Here is a 25,598-nt window from a genome sequence, read left to right as displayed (position 1 = left end):
AGATATCTTAAATATTTCAGGGGGATTTGTCAATTGTAACCAAAAGACAATTATACACATGAAGAAGAAAGTGATGTATTTGCTTTTGGTGACAACTTGAATGCAGTGGAGTGTGATTTTTTTTCCAGGTTTGCTGTGTTAGGATCAGGTATGTCTCTCTTTTCAGAGATATTCACCCCCATTTTACTGCTATAAAGGTGCTGAAAATGGTATCTGTTGTTTGTATTTCCTAGCAAAAGGAGAAAACCTGCATCTAAGCATAAATTAGAGACTACTGACTGTTGTTAGGCTGAAGATGCATCCAGAGACTGCAAAAATTACACAGTTTGCTTGAAATGTAATTGATCGTAATTTGATTGATCCCCTCTTATTTTCTGGCATGCAAAAATAATTGGTCCAATCTAACCACTAGTCAGTAGCTACAAGTATTTGTGAAGTAGCCTGACACTTAAGGACAAGGTAATTACAAAGGTGGTAGCAGCATAACTAGAATTGCCTCCATTTTCTTATGCCATCAACCAATTTTCAGGCTGTTACAATAAAGGAATTTAGGGCTTACAGATGCAGAAAAAAAGCCAAGCATTCACTTCATTTTTTCTAACAGTTGCCTCGTTCCACTGAGTAGGAAATACTTGCTGACTCAAATAAGAAAGGTGAGACTAGGCTACCTTAGAGCTCTGTTTTTCTCCTTTAGTGACAGTTGAGGAAAACGTGGCTAGTTACTCATCATACATGAATACTTTAATGTGAAGTGTGCTGTTCTCTTTATGCACACACAAGGACACCCCCTCAAGAGTATACATTGTTTATATATATACTATAATTATATATAGTAATAATAAGTAAGCAATTATATATAGTTGCTTAGGCCAAGCAGCAGAATTTGTGATTGCTTTACACTGCACATTGATGTTACAGAACTAGTGATTGAGTGTCTGGATTCCTAAAGCCTTGCCAATTACAAAAGAGGATAAAATGATGCTCCTGAAAGACCATACTACATTGTAGAATTAGGAGCAAAGTGAAGACGTGCACATTTGGGCCCTGCAAATGAAATGTGTGCACAACTCTCACCAGTGAGCAGTGGGTAATGGTGCTCACAAGGTGTAACTGATCAGTTAGCAATGCTTTCTCTATATTTATTTCTATAGCTTTATTTCTGTGAAAATCTTATCATTCTCCCCTCAATGAATAATGATGACGAAACATGTCAGTTCATGCAGAATGTGGCTATAAGAAGTGGAATATTTTATTTTTTGGAGGCAGTGTAAGGTATTGTATTGATCTTTAAACTACAGTATAGTCTGGATATAAGCTATATATATAGCTGCCTATCATGTTGTGGCAGCTGATTAAGAGATGCACTTTTACTAGCAAAGTTTAAGAGGATCACAGCTTGCTTTTTTTTTTTTTTTTCTTTAATCAGAGCATGCTTGGCATTTGCTCCTTAAAATCAGAAATGCTTGAAGTATAACTTTTAAGTTCATACTTTTTGGGGGCTTTTTCTAAAGCACATATAGGTAAATATGCTCAGCATTCCCATCCGCCTTGGGCTTTGACTCTATTCTTAACTAAATCATAAAACTTGTACATGGGCAGCTAAAAACTACTAATGGCTGTACCAGGATGTAAATAAATCTGCAGCTAAACAGCCTGAGTTCTCATTTGAAAATTTACTTACTTATCCCACAATTTACCACTGTGTGTGTACACATGAATGTATGTAAGGACACAAAGATCATTACATGCGTGTGAGGATGTAAGAAAGGATTACTTGGATTATTTCCATATTTTGGAATGCATCCAGGTGAGTTTTGAATGTCTCCAGAGAAGAAGACTCCAGCCCTTCCCTGGGCAGCCTGCTCCAGTTGTCTGCCACCCTCAACAAAAAGCTCTTCCTCCTGCTGAGATGAAACTTGTGTTTTAGTTACGGTCACTGCTCCTCATCCTGTCACTTGGCACCACAGGAAAAGGTCTGGCACCATCCTCCTGGCACCTCCCTTTCAGGTTTTCCTTTGCATTAATTAGTTCATAAAGAGTAGGTCCTATTTTATTCACAAAAGTACAAGTTGAGGGGAGGCTGGTGGCGTTTGCTTGCTTAGTTGGCTGCGTTTTGTTTATTTTTTAATGGCAAGAAATTACGAGGCAGCTCCAGCCCTCATGGAATAGTATGGCTGCACTCATGCGGGACCGAGTCCCGCTTTCGGCAGTTCTGACCCGCTGCGGAAGGAGCAGTCACCACTGCCACTAGGGCTGGTGAGCAGAGCAGGATGGGGCCGTGCGGAAGGGCAGCCAGCAGCACCCCGGGCGCAGGGAGCCGCGGCCGGGCGGACCGGACCGGAGCGGACCGGAGCGCAGCGCTGCCCCGGCAGGGCGGATCCCGCCCGCCGCCCTCACACCGCGCTCGCGCCGGCCGAGGGCGGGCGGGGGGCGCTCCCGGCCGCCGCCACACGCGGCCACGTGACCGCCTCACATGGGCAGCATGGCGGCGCCCAGAGCCGCCCGCGCGCTGCGCAGCGGAGGTGAGTGCGCGCCGCCGCCGCCGCCGGGGTGAGGCGCGGGCCCGGCCGCCGCTCTGCCCTTCCCGCCGGCCGCCGCTCAGTCGGGGCTCGCTCTGAAATCGAGGAGCGAAAGGTCCCGCCGCCGCCGCGCCTGCCGAGGGCTGCGAGAGAGCGCTTCGCCGGGCGGGCGGGGGGCGGCGTGTGGCGGCGGGGCCCCGCAGCGGCGGCCGCAGCTGTCAAGGCTCGGCTCCTGTTCAGGCGAGTTCCCCGGCGCTGTGCTCGGCCCGCACACGGCACCTCCCGGGGACCCCGCGGTGCGGGAAGGCGGTGGGAATGTTCTGCTCTGCTTCTGCTCTGGTGATTTTTGCTGCTGAAGTAATGTGACATGAATATACGTGTTTCTTCTACCAAGCCGTTCAAGTGCAGATTCCTTACCTGCTGGCACGCCCGTCTGTGTAATGGCTTGTCAGGGCCCCTTGTCCCCCGTGCCCTGAGGATCTCGGAGCACTTTTCTACCACATAACCCTTCACAAGCTGAAGTCCTGTGCCCATGTCCTACATCGACTTCAGCCCCATGCGCACTTAAAAGCCCGATGTCTGCCATCCAGTTAGAAGAACCTAGCGGATTACATTTGCTAAGCCTTCCTACCTTCCGCTCAGGCATCAAACCTTGTTCAGCTTCCCTAGGGGATATGCTTTTACAGAGCCTTAGAAAGTGAAACTGTCATAGTTAAGACAAGACTGATTAAACAAAATCCAATTTTCCCCAAATCGGACAGTTCAGTATAATTTAATTTGCAAATACCGAAAGACAAAAGTAATTTAAATTATGTTTCTGTTCACCTAAGGCTATCTATTCCATCTTAATTGAACAAAAGTTACTTTTTTATAGCCTCTTATTCTTTTTTAATATATCTGATGTTACATTTTTATAAATGATGAAAGTTTTCTTTATTATGGAATTGTTTCTGCATAAGTTCATTTGAGCAGCAGGGATCTTGGAAGCTGTATACTGATTAAATGCTTTATCCATATATCAGAAGGACTTAGGCTAGCCTAAAAAACCCCTTTATTAAAAAAGAAAATTGACTGAAAAATACGAGGAAATTAAAAAGTACTTTTCAGTAATCATATAGGGAAGTTATTTGAGTAGTCTCTGCCTTGCTAATATCAGAATTCAAACACTTTCAACCCAAGGAGAAGGCACACAACTCTTTAGGGTGTGAGTGGTTTCCACCAACCTTTGTGAAATATTGTATGCTCAAATGCTGCATTTCAGAGTGGACTAGCAATGGGTTGAACTGCATTTTAGCTGGCACCTTTTCTTGAAGAGTATTCAAAAAAACTTACAGGTGATGCATAAGAGTGTGAATTGAATTTATTATTTCATAAAAGAAAGCTAGGAAGTGCCCAGAGCACAGACACATCAAGTCACTGTCACAGTTTGTAGTTAGAAATAGTATGGATTGTGTGCTGATTCACTGGCTTGTAAATGGTCTGATTAGATATTATCACAGTTTCAGGTATTACTGTAATTGAATCTGTGCTACTTTATTGGTAATAAGGTAGGACACATGGAAGAACTGCATTTATATCTACAATTGTATCTTAGATGGTTTAAAGCATAGTAATCTCTTACAGATCTATTTATTTTATACAGGTGAATTATTGTAGAGTAGAAGCCCCTAATTTCTTATAATGAAATTTCAGGGGTTTAGAGCTACAGGGAAATAATTGATGAGAAGACATCCCATGTAAATTGAGTTACTTTTGTGTTCCATACTGATATAACTGATTCCTGATCGTGCTTCCCTAAAGATGAATAAGAATTCTGTGCTAAGCTGCGTGACTTACTATGGGCCAGGTTTTTAAAGTCAATTCAGTATAGGCTGGTGGGGTGTGATACATCCCTTGCATGTGAGGTTTGTGTTCCCAGGCTGGCTGTTTGCTTGGTAAGGGGCTCAGCTGCCTTGTTCAGCCCCTTGTGGAACTGGGTTTCCCCCCAGGCTCCTCAGTGGGGACCCTGGAAACTGCCCCTGACTGGAACCATAGCTGTCTCCAGCACCACACAATATGAGATGTTATGGGATCCTTCTTCTTCTTCTGTGACTACAGAGCCTTTCAGAAATGTTTGTTTTCAAAATTTTTTTAAAGAATGTTACTCTTCCCCCTCTGTTAGTAAAATGAGAAGAAAATGCCTTAAGTCTTTTTTATTTTTTAAGAGGGACATAGCTGGAGCTGATTCTGTTGCAGTACAACTTCAGAGCCTCACACTTTCAAGTTTGCACAGAAGTGCCAAGTCTCATTAGAAATTATTTGGGGTTTGCTTGGGGTTTTGGTTTCTTTTTTTTTTCTTTCTTTTTTGGGCTGTATAGGTCACAAGTTTGGTTCACAAGCCTTGTCAGTAATGCATGGTTGAGTATTTTCTATATTTCATAGTTAGGTTAGCCAAAACTGTGTATATTAAAGGAATACTAAACCCTTCTCCAGAAGGGTATTTATATGAAAATCATCAAACTATTCTGAAGCACTACACAAGTTACAAACATTAGTTGGGCTAATAAAGAAGGTGTAGCAAGTAACTGAGGCAATGTGAAGTGATCTGGTTTATATGCTCTAGACAGAATGCAAATAAGTAATTTTACATAGTTTTTCTTTCTGGTCAGACATGGCTTTGACATTTAGGAGGGTAAAACTGGTAATGAACTTTTAAATTGCCATTTTATGTTGGACTCTGCATATTACTGGACAGAAGTGTGCTATGGGGTCTCCATCTGGGAAGTGATTAAATAAATAAAATACCTGCTTTACTGACTCTTTTCCTGAGCAGTGTTTCTGATACAGTTAATTTCTTGCTTTTTTTTTTAATCTGCAGACCTTGGTAATTCTCATGGTTTTACAAAATTCAAACTTTTCAGTATTTCTAAGAGGAAGTAAAAGGACTCAAAATTAGATTATTTTCTTTTTTTTTTTCCTGAAATCAAAGTATTCATTTCAGATTTTTTTTTGCTGCCATATGCTACTGAACCAGTCTGTTTCCATCTTTCTGATGGGGCATTTTGAAACAGGAGTTATATTTATTTTTTAAAAATTGTTATAGCTTGCTCTTTGATAAGCATATTTAATCACAAATTTCAGCATATTAGATACCATTTTCATGTTAAGAATGAATCATAAAAATCTTCTTAGCACTATTAATATTCAAATGGTAGAACTATCACTTTGTATTTTTCTCACTGTTAAAAAGAAATTCAGAAATGTACAACTCAAACAATTAATACTCACCTATAGTAACTTCCAGTACTTTTAACCTATTCTTTTTTCAAAAATTAACCATAGAATATACAGATAACAGTTTTGGGGAGACTTGACTGTTTCCTGGTATTCCAGACTTACAATTAAATACGTCCTGTAATTCTGATTTTTTTTTTCACAAATGAGAAAAAGTGGTTTAAACTTGTGCAAGAGAATTTTCAAGATCTAATGTGCTTGGCTGCACTGTGCAATATATGAGTTGGGCAATTAGCTGGAAGAAAGTATTAATTCAGATTTTCCATTAATTTGTAGACAGACTTATGTCTCCAGAATTTAACATTAGCATTATGAGCTGCAAGTGATGCATGGTGGAAGTTCAAACCATTTGATTGTAGTACACTTTCAACATTTTTTAAATGATCCTAAGGTAGTTTCATCCCTGTCTCGAAACTAATCAGGCAGGCAAGGAATTATTCCCATTTCAACTGTGCAGCAGCTCTGGGGAAGATGTGCACTTTCATGGTTTGAGGCATGAGAGAAAAATATTCCCCTTTCAATAAAGTGTTTAATCGTTCTCTCAGTTGAGAGGTAATGTATTGTTGGCAGCACACTGTGTCTTTTTTTCTGACGAGATCTATCACTTCTGGCTGTGGATGGATGTGTAGGGTGTGGTTTCTCTGTGAGCTCAGGTCTCTCAGTGTTAGCTAGGGTTGCCTTTAAATGAAGGAAAGTCATTAGCAGATGTCCTGAACAGCTGCTGAAAACCAACATTTTCTGCCACATCGACAGCTTTAGTGACCCACACCTACTCTTGTAGCCATTCATTTCAGACTAAGAAGTCTTTTCTCCTTTGTAGGAAGGTGCCCATTGCCCTGGCACCAGAGTGTCACCATTGTGGTTGCAGCTAAAACCCACATGGAGACAAAGTTAATGATGAGTTCCCGAGGAGCTGAACTTAGGTTCAGCTTTTTGTGAATGCTTTCTCTGCTCTGCATGCCTTATGTCTTGGGTGCTCAGGTCCCAGGTAGTGTCCTGTATCTGCCAGTGTTTAGTCTGTGATAAATATATTACACAGGTACATTTTCATATGCCAGAAGTTAAGAAAAGTAAGCCCAGCCATAATTCTTCAGAAAAAATTGACCTTGTGTGGAAATATATTTTGTATGCATCACTTTGAATTTTGCAGAATTCTCCTTAAAGCTCACCTGGAGCTTTCTTTAAGCAGAAAAGAGCTACTTCCTCTTTCCATTCCTATGGCAGAGCTCTGAGGCTTTTCCACCATCTGCAGAAGCTTGCTGCCCTGGTGTGGTGATTTGCTGAAGGGCCATTGTCCACCTCTGTGCATAGGCTACTGACCCTGAAGGAAAATACCATGAAGCTCTGGGAATGACTCTGGAAAGAAAGTGGGATGCCCCGCTGTAGGGAGGTGTCTTGCTGCTGTGCTTCCAAAGGGGATTTTACAGTGCTGTCTCTGTCTTCACAGTGGGACATGGGGATGTCTGGAGTGAGGACTGTTGGCATGCACAACTTCTACACTGCCTGCCAGAGCCTGCTGTCATCTGGCATTTCCTCACCTGCCTGCAGATGTAGAAGCAAAGGCTCAACATTATACCATGTAACAGGGTAGAAAGTCTGAAATGGAAATTCATGTCTGTGATTTAATTCAAGATACTCAGTTCAGTGCTGCCTCTGGGCAGCAAAGAAGGCAATCTTTGTCTCTCCTTTAGGTGTTGCTTCAGTCTTTTACTCTTCAGGCTCACAAATGCAGTGTTAACCAACACACACAAATTCCAGTGTTGTTCTGCAAAGAACTAAATAACTGATTTAACCTCCTCTATACTCATACAGCAAATCAGTGAAATAAAGAATACCACTTCACAATCTTCAGAGATTAAATTAAAGGGAACAAAAATACAGACTCCTCAAATCTGTACTGGAAGATGATCCTGCCAAAGCTATGTGCAGGATCAAACTGTGAAGTGTCTGGCTACTTGGTCCTTGCATGTTCTGTTACTTAAAACATCGAGAATAGTGGTAGAGTATATGACAGGTCTCTAAGCTTGTTTAGAGTAATATAAAGTGTTTGAGGAGAAAGAATGAAGGATTGAATCATTCCTAAAGAAATTCTGGACCTCAAATAGTGAATTACCTTTTATTTTAGAGCAGATAGCTTCACTCCCTAAAATCACAGGATCAAATGTCCTGTGAACATATAATAAAACATTTTATTTTGCCTCTGAGAGCTCACAGTGCAGGTAGCCAAGCAGACAGAAGAGGCTGAAATCATGAGCACTAGCTGATGGATGGAGAAACTCTAGCACTGAGGGAGTAATTTCTGGAGGGTTTTGTGGCAGCACAGCATCAGCAGGATGAAACAGGGCCTGAGCCTGCCCTGGTGCCTGCTGCTCCTAAGTTACCAGGCAAACATGCAGTTTAGCAGTGGACATAGGTAAAGTGCTTTTTAGATTTACATGCAGAATTTCCTTTACTCAAGTTTTTGCGTTGAATTACCCTACCTAGACCAGAAGCTGAATTTAAGGTGCACATAAAAACAACATACCACATAGTCTGTAAAGTTTGGGATTTGTGTGTCATGGGTGTTCTCTAGCTGTGCAGGGGAAACCCTATTCAGCCAGTTTGGCACAGTTAACCTCATTTCTTGTGTGGCTTTCCATGTATAGCTGTAGTTGGAGTGTAAGGTTGAGGATACCAAAAAATATTTCTGTGGTGTTCTGGTATTCTCTTTTTTTTTTATTCTGAAGAGATGTGGATTTTGGCTGCAGTCACCTTGAAGGCAAGCTACTTCTGGTGTTGAACCTGTTTTGATGCTAAAGCTGCAGTGGAGGTCTGTGTCATGAAATCTAAGCTGGTTTTCCTTTCCATGATATTTGGATATAATAGACATGATGTTCTGATTGTGACAGTTGTGAATCAAGAGGAAATTTAAACAAAAGTTTAGGAGATGCTTTTGAGCATTCTTCAATGACAGTTCTGCTGGTCCACTGCAATTTGTGATTTCAAAGCTTTATGGAGTACTTGATCGTGTTTGCAGTCTGAAAAGGCCTTTTCTGTGCTAAGACTACCTTTGGGACACCCAGTTACAATGATCTTACCAACTGGGCATTGGTAATTTTCCTTTTTTGGTTCCTCCTTCCTTCCCCACTCCCAAACAAGCATATTCCTGTAGCACTTCAAAATGCACATCTAGTGAGAGTCTTGCTGCCTCTTCTTCTCTTTTGACAGTTTGACATGATGATGTGCCGTGATGGGTGGCTTGCAGTGCTTCTAGACACCACATCCCAGTGCTGTTGATCTAGCAATACTTATTAGCATGAAAATTTAATTTGAAAATATTTTGAAGTAATGTAGTGGGAGGGAGAGTGGGTTACAGGGCAATGACTTCTTTTTAATGTTTTGTCTATTCAAGCTATTTGTATTTGTCACAGTGGTTTCTTTCCTAAGCATTTCTATTTAAAATCTGTGTTTTTTAAAATATGCTTGTCTGCCCAATCCAGCTTTCATATTATCTATGTGAAGAGGCAAAAGAACATATATAAGGAGCAGTCTGTATGTTGTAAACTCGTTGCCTTGCAGTTATTGCATCCTGTAGAAAGAGGCTGTTTGGCTACAGCCTTGTTTGAATTTCATTTTTTAGTTTTCAGTTACACATTTCTGGAGTCTCCCCAAGCACTGCTGTTACCTGATGGCGCCTATATTTCATCAAGTTTAGACAAGCAGTCTACCTGGACTTAGGCCCAGAGGAGCTGCCATAACTGATGAACATGATCCCCTCTGCCTGGGAATTCAAGACCTATAGAACCACGATTCCCAAGGGAATTGAAAGAAAAATGTGTTCAGACCTTGCCTCTTGCTTTTTTTTTATTTTCTTTGTTGTTTTTATGGAGCATTGCCTTGTACTGATGGGTAGCATACTTTACCACAAGTGAAATCTGGTACTGGTTTGCTGATGATTAGGAGAAAAGATTCTTTTTAACCTACCCTGAAAACAGGAGCAGGAAAGAATAGAGCGCACAGAGACAGACACGAGTTGCTGTGACATCTCTTCATTACTGCATACAAAGAAAGTGATGAGTTATTAAACAAAATAGCAAAAAATGTTGTGGCATTACGGTTGTGATGTTGGGTGGTTTTTTACTGCATCATCATTGTTAGGCTTCCAGAGTTTAGTGGATAGAATTGCAGATTTAAATTTTTTTCTTGCATGCTGCTCTTTAATCTGTTTCCTTCTTTTGGAAAAACTACATTATATAAAGATTGCATATTATTTTAGCTGTAGAATATTATAGTGGAGTTTTTAATTTAGAAAATGTTTTTAGAATTTCTTTGTGATTGCAGAATGAATGTTAATGTTCAATGTAATTAAATCTAATTTTATTTCCTGTATGTTATATTTTTAGTTTGCTCTTATATGCCCTTATTTTCATTGGGAGTTGAAGATTTGACTTCTTTTTTTAAAAGCATGGTGTTGGCAGTCAGACACAAGCTCACTTTAAATCAATGAAATAATAAGCTTTAAAGTCTTCTAAGTGTGGGGAACTTGTAATTTCTGTTTAATGATCAGGAGTTGTTTCTTCATTTTGTTTTGGATTATGTGGGCTTGTTATTTTTTTTTCTTTATAAGTTTAAAACACTAAGGTGGGGAAGAGTAATTAAAGGCTGCTTCTTTCTTCTTATTTTGCCTTTTATATCTAGGTCAGCTGGGCAGGCTGGCAGAACTCTTTTAGCTACATACATTTTTGCCATTCATTTATCTTTTGCTGCTTGTGCTTGGTTATACCATTACTTGTAGAGAGACTTTTTTCTTCGATATCTTAAGAAAAAGTGGGATTAGTTTTTCTGTTAGTGTAACAGTTTGTCTGATTAACCTATACTTTTAAACATGAGTGTTTACCCAGTGAGGAACTACAGTGGCTGGAGAACTTGCTAAGCCCTAGGCTCACAAATGTGAAGAATAAACAGATAAGGATTGTCAGATTTATATATTTAATCTAGTGACTAATAAACATCTGAAATTAATATGTTATTACTAAAAGGTCATTATTCATTTTCTCTGTGTAAGGGAATATAAAGTCTGTTGTAGCACAGTATGTGTATTGTATTGTTCACACCTTCCACGTTTCTCATCTGCTCCAGATTTGACACTCCTGGTATTTCTGAGGTTTAAGAGGAATCATATCTGATACTTTTAAAACTCAGAAAGTTAAAAGTACAATCATGCAGCGTAATCACGTTAAAATTTTTGTTCCAGTCACCAACAGGGAAGAGAATTACAATTCTTGAAGGCAAAATTTCATTACAAGTTTTTAATAGTTAGAGAACACCAGAGGAGTGAAGCTGTTTTCTTGAATTGTGGCAGTACTCAGAGGCCAGAGACTTCAGGGTTCTGTTGTCTGACTTTTGGAATATGCTGCTCTGGAGTCTATGCAGCAGCTAGAAATAAACAGGGAGAGAGGCAAAGGCTTCTGCCAGCGCAGAGGCTTTTCCAGCTCACTGCTTGATGGTGAATCACTTTGAGAATCTATATTGTGAGTCTCACTTTAGTGTCTCATGGACTTCCCACTTCCTGGGGCTGGTGATCCTGGAGGGAGCTAGCAGTCCTTGAGAACTTACCAGCTTTGGGAAAGGGCACTCTGCCACTGCCTCGCAGTAAAATAAGTTCTCCTGCAGCTCTGTGGCTCAAGAGAAGGTGTGAGCTCAACACACAGTGGGGCTCAGGTCCTTCATGAGGCTAGGAGCCAGGAGCTAGGGATATTGGGGCTGGTAGTGAGCATGGCTGTGGATGAGTCATTGAACTTTCTGTGGCTTTCTCTACCTACAACGCAGATATTTATCTACCTTGAAGGTGCATTGGTTGAGATTAATGAGTTGTTTCTAAAGCACTCTGAAGATGAAAAGCTCTATCAAAATGCTGAGTATTGTTATGTTTGAGCTCTTGAGTGCATAATGGCTGTTTGCCTGCCAGTATTTAAAGCAATTTATAACACACCATGTATGAAGGCACTGTATGAAGCCAAGTTGTAGTTCCCATTTTTGAAAAGTAATATTTTGTGTTCACCAGTTCAGATCACACCACTGGCCTTTAGCGTTATCTAGGGTGAAAACAGACTCTAGAAGATTTTTTAAGAGGAACTGTTTCAAAACATTAAAATTGTGTTGTTGTATAATAAGGGTTTCTTCTCAGTTGGTCATTTTTTACCATCTTTGTATGACTTGAAACAAGGTATGGAAAGTTTGTTCATTGTTCTTTTAGAGATTATGTCCTTTCCAAATCAGTAATGTCTTTCCCTTCATAATTTCTGAAGAAAAAGGAGAATGTTAAAACCCAAGTGTTCAACAGGCTGCTGTGCTGCATGCAAGCCTTAGAAGGAAGAATAAAGGGCTCTTCAGAGCTCCTTGGAGGTCTTTTGGCAGACATACTCTCTAGTGTGCAGCCTGAGAAAACTTCCCTGGGTATTTTTGAAAGTCGCAATGTTCTTTTGAGTTTAGATTATAAATAACAGCCACTCTAACCAGCTCTATAAAGTCTCCAGGTTTCACATTTTAAATATGTTTATGTTCAGGTATTCATTGTTAAAACCTGTTTAAAGTTATGTTTCATTTTAGATCAAGCTTATTTTGAACCATAAAGAGGTATTGCAGTAATAACACCGTCTGAATTTATACATTGTTACTTACAGCATATCAGATGTTCTGTGTAGAAATTTGTACACTTCTCAGATTATCTGTTTCATGCTTTCTTGTACATAAATTTACATTGCATCCTGCCTTATACATTTTTTTAAAAAAGAAAGTCAACAAATGTGGCATAACATTGAAAGAAATGGCAAGTTTGTTTCTCATATAAATTCCAGCTGTTCTGGAAGTCTCAGATTTACTGATAGACACAGGTGAAGATGGAGTTAGGCAGAAGCAATAGTAAACTCCTAGCTTCCCTCCATGTGAAATGGACATGCTTTATGTAAGAAATGATGCAGTCACTGCAGATCTATTTGTATTCTGCTTGACTTCTCAGCTCTTGAGTGTGCTTGTAAACTCATCTAGTGCTGTTGAGTTGAGGTCCTTTTCCACTGGACAAAGTAGGTAAACATCTCACAAAGACATGCTGGGTTGACACTGAGAGGAGGTGTTGCCCATAGTCATTTGTGCAGATCTGAGCAGCAAATCACACTTGTGCCTTGTGCATGAAATGGTAGGTGATGACAAGGCTTAATGTCATTGCCACGTCCTTTTTGAACTAACTCTTCTGAGGTGGCTAGGCAGGTTGACCTCTCCAAGCCATTTCTGGTTGTTCTGCACTGGTTATTATTATTATTATTAACAGAATTCTGTGAATCATGGTAGAAATGGGTGTTCTTTAAAGAAGTAAATACAGTAGCGGGTCTTGTCTGGGTTTATAAAAATTTATTCATGCTCTAACACACCCTGCTAAATCAGCAGAGTCTCAACTCATGAGAATAGTTCTCTTCTGGGAAAGCGTATATCAAAGCTTGCTCCAAAAGATCAAGTTGTACCAGCAAGAATTATTTTACTGGTATAACTGTCCCAGCAGCTTTCTGAGTAGTACCATTATGTTGTCTAAGAGTTTTGAGTTGTAGAGTACTCTCCTTAACTAATAGATGTTTTCTGGCAAGAATGTAATTGCAGAGCAAACCAAAGATTGCTCTGAAGTGGCTGTTTCTAAAATCTCCTTGATAAAGACAGTCTTGTTTTTGTTCATTTGGAGGTTGTTTTGTCCAAATAACTCTTCTCTAAAAGCTGCTTCACAAAATCAGGTATAGAGTGAGGTAGCTGATGGAAAGACTTTGGCAGAGCTTGCTGCAACAGTATCCCCAGCTGTGGAAACCAGGTGGGTGTGGCAAACAGGTTGGTGGGGCGTTGGCAGCTGAAAATTCAACCCGATGAAAATAATCTGCTGGAGTGTCTGGGGAAAGGCAGCAGTTCTCTCATGTCTCCTCCAGTGTGACAAGTGGGGACAATAGGCTACCAGCCACTGCACGATGAGCAGGCATGGCCCAGGCATGGGCATAGCGCTTCCAAGGACTGTGCCATTGCCAGGGGAGCAGCCACAGCAGAATCAACTTCATTGTAGCTCTTTGCCTACTGAATACAGATCAGGAGCCATGAAATTGTGGCCAGAGCTGTAAGACTCAAATTCACAGTCACATCACTTTTTAATAGGCCATGAGTATAGATTGAGATAGACTTCACATTTTCCATGTGAAAAAAGTATGCAGCAGGATTCTTAGCATGTAATTGACTGAATCCAGAAGTTCTGAGTTGAGTTTACAGATTAGTAATTGATTAAATGGATGTCCCTATAGAGAATTTCATAGATTACTGCCCAGTTGTGCACACAAGGTAGCTAAACATGCTCAGGAGAATTGCCTGTCATATTTTGCTGGCAAGTTAGATTATCTTCATCTTGTGGAGAGCAAAACACTTATTTCTTATTATGGATTTACCGTCTGTGCAGAAAAGACTGTATAAACCCTTTTCAGTCTAGAAAAAGGAGTTCGAGACCTAAATTCTTGCAAAGACTCCTTGCTTACTCTGTCTAGCTTAGAAAATCAGACAGTAGAATAGTCCAATAAACTGTACAAAGTGAGTGAATAACCTGGTGAAGATAGCTCAGAAATGAGGGTTTTGGTTTTGTTTTTCTTTTGTTTGGTTTGGGGTTTTGTTTGTTTGGTTTGGGTTTGGGGTTTATTTTTAAATAAATTAGTCTGAATGTTTAGTACACAATAATTCTGTTACTTTCTGCCTGTTTTATACTCATGTTCTTCCCCTTTATCATTTTTAGAACAGCTTCCCTTTCTACACAAGGGCCATGTTATTTATAAATTGCCATTTTATTTGCCATATGCCATATATGAAGTGGGCTGTAGATAGTGGTTACATGGCTTGAGAATAGAACCCTTAATTTTGATGTGTTTTATAAACAATTGGCAATAAACGGCCTCATCCTGTGTCCTTTGACTTCAGCGGGAGCCCTGACAAGTGTGTTTACGCCAGGAGAAGCCGGCTGCCAGTGCAGCGGAGCAGGCAGCGCGCCTTTGCTTTCAGCACAGTTGTGTGTCCCCGTGCCAAGAATGAATTTTGCCGATTCAGATTTGCTCAGTTTGTCAACACACAGCTCCCATTGAACGTGGCAGGACGAGAATCATTCTTGGCACGGGGCCGCGGGCAGCGGGGCCGGCAGCGGCGGGAGCCGAGCGCGCCGAGGGGAGCAGGGCCCGGCCTTGGCCTCCGCCTTCCCGGGGCTCCCCTCTCCCGGAGCATGTGCTTGCTGCTGTTGGAGTGCTGGGAAGAGTCACTGGGAAAAAGGGATTTCCTAGGTTCGTTTTCAAGGCTATTTTTTTGTGTGTGTGGCTGTCTGGATGATTAATGTGAATAGGAAAATACTGTTGACCCATTTAAATCATGTTAGACAACTTCCATTGCTCATCTACATAATGAAATACACACTGAACATTACAGCCTGAGTATAAGAGCCAGTGAACTACAAAAATAATATTTTACTCATTTAGATTATGAAGTAAAATATAGGACATTAGTACTAATGATAGTATTAAATTTTAAGCCATGCAAATTGCAATTGTCAGTGAAAAAGAAGTATAAGTTGAAAAGGCTATTAGCATTTCAGCTTTAACAGTTAATTTCAGTAATTTCTTTTTTCTGCTGGTGTGCCGCTTAAAAAAGTCCATACGCAAAACATTTCATAGTAAGTGCAGAAGTGTTTGTTTTGTATTGTTATTTAATTTCAGTCATTAAAGAAATGTTAGAAATTAATTTGCAATATTAAATATATTAACATTTTGTATTACTGAGAGTAAACTGCAATTTTTGCTCAGGTAAAATCAAATATTAAAGACAAATTATTAGTAACCAACAGATGAAATAATTTTAGGCATTTATTTAAGCACCAAAGCAAGAACTGAAGCCTTTAAAAATATGAATTTTGTCAAATAGAAACAGAATTGTCAGCATTTTAAACTAAATACAAATTTTCAAGAGCTGAATTTAGGCTAACAGGTTTCTATGGTTACCTACCTTTCCAATAGTTTGGTGAGATGTGTAAATAGGCCTGTGAGTCACTAGTAATTATTTGGGTTTTGTTTGTTATAGTTGTAATTCTGTGTTCAGTTTGAATCTAATACAGTTCATACCACATGCTTTGGTTTATTGTATATTTTAGTGTGTATGATTGACAGTGATTGAGCATTTCTTATGGAGTGCTTGGTTTTTTTGTCATAAGTGATGTATGTTGGTACTTCTGAAAATGTAAACAACTTCTTCCTGTATCACTGTTTGAGAAACAGAGATTTTTATGCTAAAAAGAGGTCTTTGTAAATGTTAAGCAAGGAGATAAGTAAAAGGTGTTTAAAAAACATTTAAAACATCTCCCAAACATTATACTCTACTCTTCCAAATTTGATCCATAATTCTATCATTATAATTCACTCAGTGACCCAAATGTCACATATTTATGAATAAGCTTCCAAGTTACGCATAAATAGCACATGGTAATGACTGACGGGTTTAAAAATAAATGTTTTAATCAGGATGCTACAAGTTATCTGCCACAATCTCTTGATTAGAACATCTTCTTGTGCAGAGCATTTTCTTGAAATAAAAATAAGAGCTTATTTCTACCACTGCCACAGCAGTTTAGCAGAAAAAGCTGTAAACCCTCAGACCTCTGTGCTCCTCTATTTTGAAATCTGGATCATAGGATGTAATTCCCCAGCCTTAGACTCATCACTCTAGCGAAGGACGCATACCTGTTTTCTCAGTAAACACTTACTGTCCTAACAGAACTTGTGTTTTCAGATGAAAACAGGACAATACAAGTAATTAACAACTTTTAACACAAGGCAAGACATACTACAAGCTGTCAATTTTACCAAATGAGTAGTAATGTAATCTTGTTTTATTTAGGTATTCATCCCAAAGTTGTTGGCCATGTGCACTTTTTTCCTTAATTTTGAGATAAGACTGACCTATGATTCAGAAATCATCTTGTGTCCTTAGAGATTTGGCTGTAGATGTACGGAAAATAGTTACTGCAGAAAAAAGACTGACTGCCTGTTCTCTTTCCATGTGTCAAGCTACACGGAACATGCTGATACAATGTTCAGGAGCATTCCTAAATTTCCTATGCAAAGATTACTCTTACTTCAGCAATGTTGCTTGCTTAATGAAAGGGTGGAAAACCTTTTAAGGATTTTATGGTGATCCAGACATATTTTTTCCATTCCAGGTGGAAATTTTAAAGGTTAAAGTAGGATTTATTTTTCACATTTAATATTGTGTCAGGCATGTGTATAGGACATAAACATGCCACTTGGAAAACAGTTGTTTCACAGAGCACCTGAAAAGATTTTAACCCAGTAGGATTCAGTAAATGTTAGAGCTGTGGGTGGGTGCATATAAACAATTAGATTTGATATTGTCATGTATATAAGGACTATTTGAATAGCTTATTTTTTTAATCTGAAACAAGTGCTATTTTTAAAACTAACTTGTTCCAATAGTTGTTTCTTCCCTACAAAATCAAAATCATGAAGACAATAACCAGTCTTTCAAGCAAAAGTAATTTCTCTGATCTTTTAAAAAAATCTAAAGATAGATAGAAAGTACTTGGAAAATGTATTTAAATATGGAAGCCTGAACAGATATGTTTCTCATTCTAATTTATTCATTTTATGATAAATTAATTTACTCAATAAAGGAATGCAGTAACATAAGAGGAATGTTTCTCCTGCTAGTCAGGGAAGTTGAAATTTGCCAGATGCTGTGATCTGGAGCCTAAATTCCCTTGATAGTAACTGTGATTGAAACCCTTAATATTGCTTTGTGCAGCTTTTGTACTGGACTTATCTCATTTTGCAGTGATATTGCTTTAGACAACACTGTCTTTTTATTTTCTTCTTGCGTTTTTCTGTCAGAGAGGAAAAATGTAGTAGAAATAACAGTGGGAAGGAAGGCTGTGCTGGAGGACTGCAATGCTCTGTTCACAGTGTCTGTACAGTTTGATCCCCTGTTCTGTAATAGAAAATTCATTTCCTTTGGTATAGTAATGAATATCACTCAGCTAGAGTTAGATTGTACTCTGTATTTTTTAGGTCCTATAATAAAAGGGGGAAGTACTGTTTAATGATACCAGAATTTTACTCAGTCAATTTATTTCTTACACTGCCTTGGTGTGACTGTGTGTGTGTATATATACAGTTGAGCAGTTCTGTAACTGCTCAACTGGTCAAAGGAGATTTTAAGGATATAATACTTATTTTTTTTCTTCTTGTTTGTTGAAGTTGCACTGTCAGTTGCTGCTGATAAAAGGTGGCATCAAGCCAGCTTCCTGCAGGAGCTATGGGGAGGGTCATGGCTTGTCATGACCTGGGCACCGGTACTTGAATGTTGTTATTATTGGGATGAAGTACCCTTAGGCTGTCATCCTTCCTGTAAATAGAAGGGGTTCTGAGTCTCTGTGGTTTCCCAGTTTACCAACTTGCAGAACAGCTATTTTGTTGGCCCTAAGTTTGACTGAATAATGAATTAGAAGCACAGCACTATTCCAGAAGGCACTGATTCATCATTTTAGTCTGTTAGTCTAGACTAAATCATAGTAAGTAAAGCAAAACAAAATCTGTTTCCATATAGTTTATAAACTTACAAACTCATTTATATTGGCATGTAGCCAACAAATTGCCCAGTTCCACTCTGCATGAAGGGCAGAATTGTAATTAGCAGGGAGTGTAACTGAGGGCCAAACCAGACTTTTTTCAGTGACATGGGGGGTCACAGTGATGCTGGCACAGGGGCTGACTCTTCTCCCCTGGAGTCGGTCACCGTTTGACCATTGCTATGCTTCGTTGCCTCTTAGGAGAGTAACAAGAACAGTTCTGTTAATGCCTCTATTAACTAAACAAATTCTGTCGTTAATTTCCAGAAAAATTAAATAAAACAATACCAATTAGAATATAATGTTTGCAAGATACTGGCCTGTGTTTCAGTTTATCAGGGTAGGGTCATAAGCATGCTGTTGTTGAAGTTTTCACCAGTGTGTTGCTGTTGTAACTGAAGTCACATCTATCCTGATGAATATTTCATTTCCCCAATCATGCTGTTAAAAACAGAGTGTTTTTACCCTTTCATTTCTGCTTTCTCTTTTCCAGTACCATCGTGACAGCTGTGGCTGCGTCCTGTTTACAAATTGCTGCTAGTCACATTTTCAGTAGTCCTTACGGGTTTTGCTTTCCCCTAGTACATCCAATTAGGAGGAAATATTTCTCACAAGCAGGGACTTGCTCTTCTCCTTGTAATGACATAGTTCTGCAATCCAGGAAACAGTCCTGCATGGTGTCCATGTCCACGATTTCCTGATGTGGGAAAAACGTGTGGAAAGCATCTGGAGAGGAGGAGACCCCCTTTACCAGCTTGTTTCCTGTAAGCGAAATTGGAAGACCTTGTCTGTGCAAATAGATTTCAAAATAGAGTCTGCCCTTTGACTGTCTCCATAATTACACAGCGCTCTCTGTATTTTATTTGGCTGCCAGAGCAGTTAACCCCTGGAAGTAAGGGGCTGATGATGGCGTGACCAGCACGGGTATGCAGACATGACCATGTGAATACACTCTTGTTTGGAGAAGCCTGTCATTAAGACCTTCTTATAATATAATTTTACCAAATTTGAGAATTATGATGTGTTGGATTATGTTGATTAAGATACGTTATATCCGTAATGTACAGAAATGTGGAGGTATTAGTTGCAAAAAAGGAAAAAAAAAAGAGAAACAACAAAAAAAAGTTCTTTCATGGCTTTGATGTAATCAACATCTGTCAACAGAATGAATTTGCTTTTGTTTAATTTCAAGGGCTCTTGTCCTTCTACTTTGCCCAATCAGTTTCAACTTCTGCCTCAGGCATTTCCCTATGTTGTTCTTGGAGGTTTTTTCCTTTTTTTCTTTCTTTTTCTTTTTTTTTAGCAAATGCGCAGGTTATTGCATGTGAAATGTGAGCTGGTCTTCTGCTACACAGGTTACACAGAGCTGGAAAGAACCTTTAATCTTTCCCATCCTATTTTTGAAGCTTGGACATACCTTTGCAACAGGGGGGTTACAAAGTCAGTGTTTTATTAGACAGTTAGAGTTACAATTACAAGTAAAGGTCTTTCAAACCGCAGCCATTATTTTGGATTGAAAAATGGGAACATTTAGTAATTAGCAGTAAGAAGCTATGTATTCTTACCTAGTTGCCTTGGCTGGATTCCACATATTGTTCTCCTTAGTGATTTTTAATACCTCATTTTAAGCTTTAATCCTCAGAAGTTTCAGCAAAATGAGTATATGAAGAAGCTAAAGAAGAACCTAAATTATGCTAGAGTATTAAAATTACCTGACAAGCCAAATTAAAGATCTCTAGTGTTTTACCTCCAAATGAATATATATTAAGAAAATCTCCACAGTCATTCTTTTTTTTCAGTTTAAAAAGAAAGATTAAATCACATAATTTGAGAAGAGTTGTCAAAACAATGCTTTTGATGTTGTTAACTTTATCAAGAGCAAGTTGATTTTATTTCCTAAATAGTTTTGAATGTTAATTCTTGTGATCTTAAATAATTTTGGTATTCTGATTCTGTTGATACTATGACTAAATTATTTTAAAATATGTTAATTTATTTCTTGTCTTTTTTAAGAGGCACCCTTGTATTTATTGTAGCTCAGAACTGTCATGAAGTTTATCCATTGGTAATATTTTTGTTAATTGCTTGGAAAATTGAAATCTTTCATGAATAAATACCAAAAAAAAAAAGGTTACTAACAATCACATTTGATGAATCATGTAAATGAGCAGGTTTTTGCCCAGCTACCCCACACTTCATTCATTGGAAACATAGCTTGATAAATTGCTGTAACTGTTAAACAGGAAGCATTAGAAAAGGGCTTATGTGAGAGTTCATTTTCAACATCTCCCGTTAAAAATACTTCTTGACCAGAGGAAAATCACATTTAAATTACTAAAATCAACTTAATTAAGGGTCATTAATAGAGATACACATAAAAAACTCTCCACTCTAGGAGTGAAATGAGAGCATTTCATTATATAGTGTAACATGCATGAACAGATAACAATTAAAATAGCCCTAGAGTAAAAGGCTAATAAATATAGGGCACACTGTGCTGCAAAATCAGTCACTTAAAAATGCTCCCACCCATCATAATTCTTGAATGCCATATTAAGCCACTCTGACTGACTCGTTTAAAAGGAAAAGAAATGTAATTTCCACACAAGATAAATTCATCTGGTAATTCAGAAGAGCTCACAGTGCACATTGACACTGTTAATGCAGAGGCAGGTCTGGAAGGTGTGCTGAGGAATCCAGCGGCTCCGGCAGCCGGGGTTGCACAGTGGGACTCACTGACGGAGCGGTTGGCAGGGATTTTCTGTGCATCCGAGCTGCTCATAGGACTCAGTAACGCTGCTGATCATTCTCTTAGTGCAGCTGATAGTCAGTATTCTATTGCTTCTGCCAGGTGACCTAGCCTTGCTGTTGGGCTACAGAATAAACACCTAAAGGGTCACCTTTGTGTCCTGGCTGTGCTGGTCTGTTACCAGCCTACCCAGCTTCACACACCATGCTCTCCTGTGGCTGCAGCTTCTGCTGGAAGATGCATAAAGGCCACGTGTATGAACTGTCTTACAGTAATTAGTACACACAGAAAGCTTAACAAAAGGATGTGCTTGAGCACCAGTGTTGCAGAAGTAAATAAAGGCACTGAGAAAAGCTTTGATGGGTGTAAGGGGTGGGGAGGAGGGAATCTCTGAGCCAGACTTGGAGAATACAGACAGTTGTTCCTGTCTCAGGTGATTGATGATGTTGCTATATCGAATTAGCTGGGAATACGGAGCTTGAAAAATAAAAGGCACTGTGGAGGCATTAGAAGGCCTTCTTAAGGAAGGAAGTGTGTGGATGGAGTCCAGATTTTCATTATAGACCAGTAACTTCATTGTATTTTAATGCCATTTTATTTAATTTTATTTTTACTTTGTAGGAGAATGTTTTCTCTTATAATTTTTTGTATTTCAAATAAAGGTTTAGTTGCCCTGTGTTTATAATTCTTGTAATATAATTTAGGAATTGTATTTTAGAATGGTGATACTTATTTGCTTGTCTCATTTCATCTGTTCAAGTAGTAGATAGTTTTGTATGCATCTGGTTTATAATGAGTAGTTAGTAGAATAACAACAGGCTACAGTACCTTATTATCCTGTTATTTTGTGACAACACTTGCAGTGTATCTTTGGGAGAATAGAGGTAAAAATTTTATTTGGAATAAAAAGGTATCCCTTCTGAATGTGAGCTAGTGGATAGACATGCACCCATGAATATGGTTTAGTGTATTTAAGAGTGTGTATTTGGGGGAGCTTATTTGGAATAATTGACAAGCACACTTGCACCTTTTCTTCCCCAGTTAAATTGTGATACAATCTACAAGGTGCCCGGGGAGCATTCTGGGCATCAAGGAGAGCATTTAAAATACACGTTCACATGTTGATGTCCATGTGGACTTTAGCTAACCACATCAGTGAGTGTGGGATTTCAATATATTTGTAGTACCTTCAGCTGTGCCAAAAGCAAGCTACTTCAACTTTGTAAAGAGGCACCTTGGCTTACACTGTCAGAGTGATTGCTCTTTCTGATGGCCTAAAAGTTGCTGCCTTAGCAGATTCTGTGCTTCCAAATTCCAGAAATTTGTACAAACCAGACAGGGAGTTTGTAGGATGCTTTGAGCTTTTAGGACATGCTTACAGTTGCAGTTTAGGTGACCCTTTCTGGGTTTTTTTTAATATTTGGGTGTTTTTTGTTAATTGGACAATGATTTTTTTTTTTTTTTTTGAGAAGGAGACTCTAGGAAAGCAGATTATGAGTTTGCTGTTTAAATCCTAGTTACAGTTAATTGTCTGCCACATCAATCCAGCCCTCTGTTAACTGAGCAGCTCCACTTCCTTGGAGACGCTTTCTTCTCTTTTGAAGCAGGCAGCTTCCATTGGGTATTTAGGCTATACTGAGAGCTTGAGATGAACCTCACCCTTCAGCTTCACTTTGTTATTTGTCAACAAATCAAACAAACAAACCAACCAACCCACCAAGATAAAAACCCAAGCAATACAAACAAAAAACCCACCACCACCACCAAAAAACCCCCAACAACAAAACAAAACAAACAAACAAACAAAAACAACCCAGTAAAAATTGGCTTGAGTAAAAGTTTCTACACCTAGGTTTTAACTTTTCAGATATTGGTACCTAAATGTAACCCTGACCAGTGCAAAGAAACATTTCTAATGCAAACCCGATGAAACTCTTTCAGTCTGGGTTTGGGGCTCCAAAGCAGAGCATAACTCAAATCTTCTGTATGTCATGGAGTAAAAGGGCTCTCTTTGAAAGATTGCACATGTGGAAGGATAATTTCTGCATCTGAACATGATAAATGCATCCAAAGGAAAGGAAGGAAGGTACAATAGAATAAAAAACATGCAAGATGTGAAAGAAAGTCTTCTGGAAATAAACATTTTTACATAGTTACAAAATATGCAGTAGATTAATTTCATAATTTCTGTGATATAAAAATGTTTAGTTGCTTCTGTTTAAACAAAAACTTTTTACTGAAGAATAATTGTTCATCTGGATTACTTGCCACAAGATTGCTCTTGTATTTGTATACATAATGCCATTTTTCAGAAGCAGATCAACTGTTATGTTAAACTTGTGTTTCAGGAAAAAAACCCTGTTTATATTGTAGAACATTTGAGTAGTGGAAATACACACTGTGTGTAATTGTAATGTAATTGGGCAGTGTCAATAATCCTTTTGAATTTCCTGGTTTTGATGCTAGCATTGTCTTTTGTGGTGCATTATTTTGGTTTTGATGTCTCTGAGAGCCTTTGGGCCTCAATTGTCCTTTCCCTATTTTTCTTTTTTCTGTTTTTTTTTTTCCTTTTTTCCTTTTTTTTTTTTTTTTGTGGGGGCAAAATTTATCATTGCCCAACAACTAAGTTTGAGCTATGAAACTTTCCAAATTCCCATGTGAACTAAATGGAAATCTGATTCAAATACTCCAAATAAATTGCACTTTTAATCCCTTCAATTACTTCTGGCCAAGACAAAAATATCTTCTGAAGTTTCTTCTGTTGCCCCCTGACCAAAATGAACTATTCTTTGTGTCTTGAGCAACAAGACAAAGAGCAACATTATCTTTGTTATGCTCAAATCTGTGACCAATTCTGCAAGAATACAGCTGAAAATATTGTATGAAGTAACATTAAATCTTCCCCTTTTTGTCTTCTCTTTTCCTGCTATTGTGTCTTATCAACTGCTTTGCCAAGCCTTGGGCAGTGCAGCCCTGCAAATTGCTCCAAGCAGAGGCCAGTTAGAGCATCCCTCCTGTTTGTAAACTGTGGGGAATTTACCCACGCTGCTTTTTAATGCATCAAGCCAAAACAGATTTGATATTTTATTAAGCTTCAAAGTATTGATTGGGAAAGTTTTTTTTTTCATTTCTTCCCGTTCTTTCTACTCTTTTTTAAATGGTACAAGATTTGAATTACCCTCAGCAGCTACATGACTTCTGTGCTTTGTTTTACATTATGCCCTTCTTTTTGTATGCTTTCCATTTTGTAAAAATGTTAATATTTTTTAATTTATCTGTTAACAGGTTCTGTGACTGGCTGCCACATAATCTTTTCTTTGTGCAATCATAACTACCCACTCAGGCATCCAAGCAATCATCAGCAAAGATGCTTCTTCTTTCAGGGACAAAGAAATGATGCTTATAGTGTAGTTTGGCCAGCCATGGTTTCTCCAGCTCACCAAGTTCCTAAGGTACTGCAATTTCTGTTACCTAATCTGTTCTTCAGCCAGTGTAGAGTTTGATTGCAGTCATGATCAAGTGTATTTGTTGTCCAACAGCTGGGGGTTGGATCACTGTCCTGTTGCTTGGTCTGGTATTTGAAATAGGAGAGCTGATGTCCAGCTGTCTTCCATGTTAAACACAGTGATGTATTTAGTTATGAGGGAGTTCAAACCTGGGGCTTGTTTAGTTGTAGTAGAATAAATGTGAGTATTATAATCATCTGTCAACAATTCTGGGTCCAGATTCTTTTTTGAAGCAATGGTAGACTGTCTTACCACAAGTCAGTAGGAATCATTCATGATCATCTGAGTCCCCTTCTGTATAAATCTCTAGCAAGCTAATTATAAAATGCTTATATTTTGCTGATTATTTTATTATTTGGTTATGTCAGAAAAAGAACATACAATACCTGCTGGTAGCTGTCCCACAACCCCGCTGCATGTTTTAAACTAGTCTTTTTTGTGCCTGAGTGTTCTTATTCCTTGCAACATATATTTTTGGTTTTATTTACTTTAAAGCCAAAAGGGACTTTTTGATGCAAATGCAAATTTAACATGTGCTCCTCTTCTTGTTTCCTTTTTTTCCGTTTCTTTTTTCCCCTCTTTAATTACAGCATAGAGATTAACTGTTTAGTATCTTTCCTTTTGCCAAAGGAAACCAAAATACCCTTTCTAAACAGTGCTTCTCAGGATATGCATTAGTACTTTATACAATTTTGTTTTGTATTTTAATATAGATTTCTTATGCCAAATATAGGACATTTCCATGGGCCAGATATACTAAAAAGTTGTTAGATAGGAAAACAGATAAGAATGATGGAAGCAGGGCTCTTAGCCCTAAGAGCCTGTGGAAGCTCTGTGTGCAGGGAGAACATAGGGTTACATGTGCTATATATTTTCAAAAG

General features: G+C 38.8%; 1 protein-coding gene across 4 annotated transcripts in view; it reads left to right on the top strand.

Moving 5' to 3' along the window:
• The first annotated feature begins 2,386 nt into the window (after positions 1 to 2,386).
• METAP1D (methionyl aminopeptidase type 1D, mitochondrial) overlaps positions 2,387 to 25,598 on the top strand; it is a 43,758-nt gene continuing 20,546 nt past the window's right edge. Inside the window, exons 1-3 of one of the 4 annotated variants that reach the window (XM_054636624.2) lie at positions 2,486 to 2,522; positions 18,956 to 19,226; positions 24,497 to 24,663. In XM_054636624.2, coding sequence (XP_054492599.2) covers positions 19,163 to 19,226; positions 24,497 to 24,663 — 231 coding nt within the window. In that variant the 5' untranslated portion in view covers positions 2,486 to 2,522; positions 18,956 to 19,162. Of the gene's footprint in view, positions 2,523 to 14,825; positions 15,113 to 18,955; positions 19,227 to 24,496; positions 24,664 to 25,598 lie in introns of those variants that run through there. The other 3 variants (XM_077181403.1, XM_077181402.1, XM_077181404.1) reach the window with 3 other exon arrangements.

The sequence above is a fragment of the Agelaius phoeniceus genome, chromosome 7, assembly GCF_051311805.1.
Source record: "Agelaius phoeniceus isolate bAgePho1 chromosome 7, bAgePho1.hap1, whole genome shotgun sequence".
Lineage (NCBI taxonomy): Eukaryota > Metazoa > Chordata > Aves > Passeriformes > Icteridae > Agelaius > Agelaius phoeniceus.
This window is presented reverse-complemented; position numbering and strand designations above follow the sequence as displayed.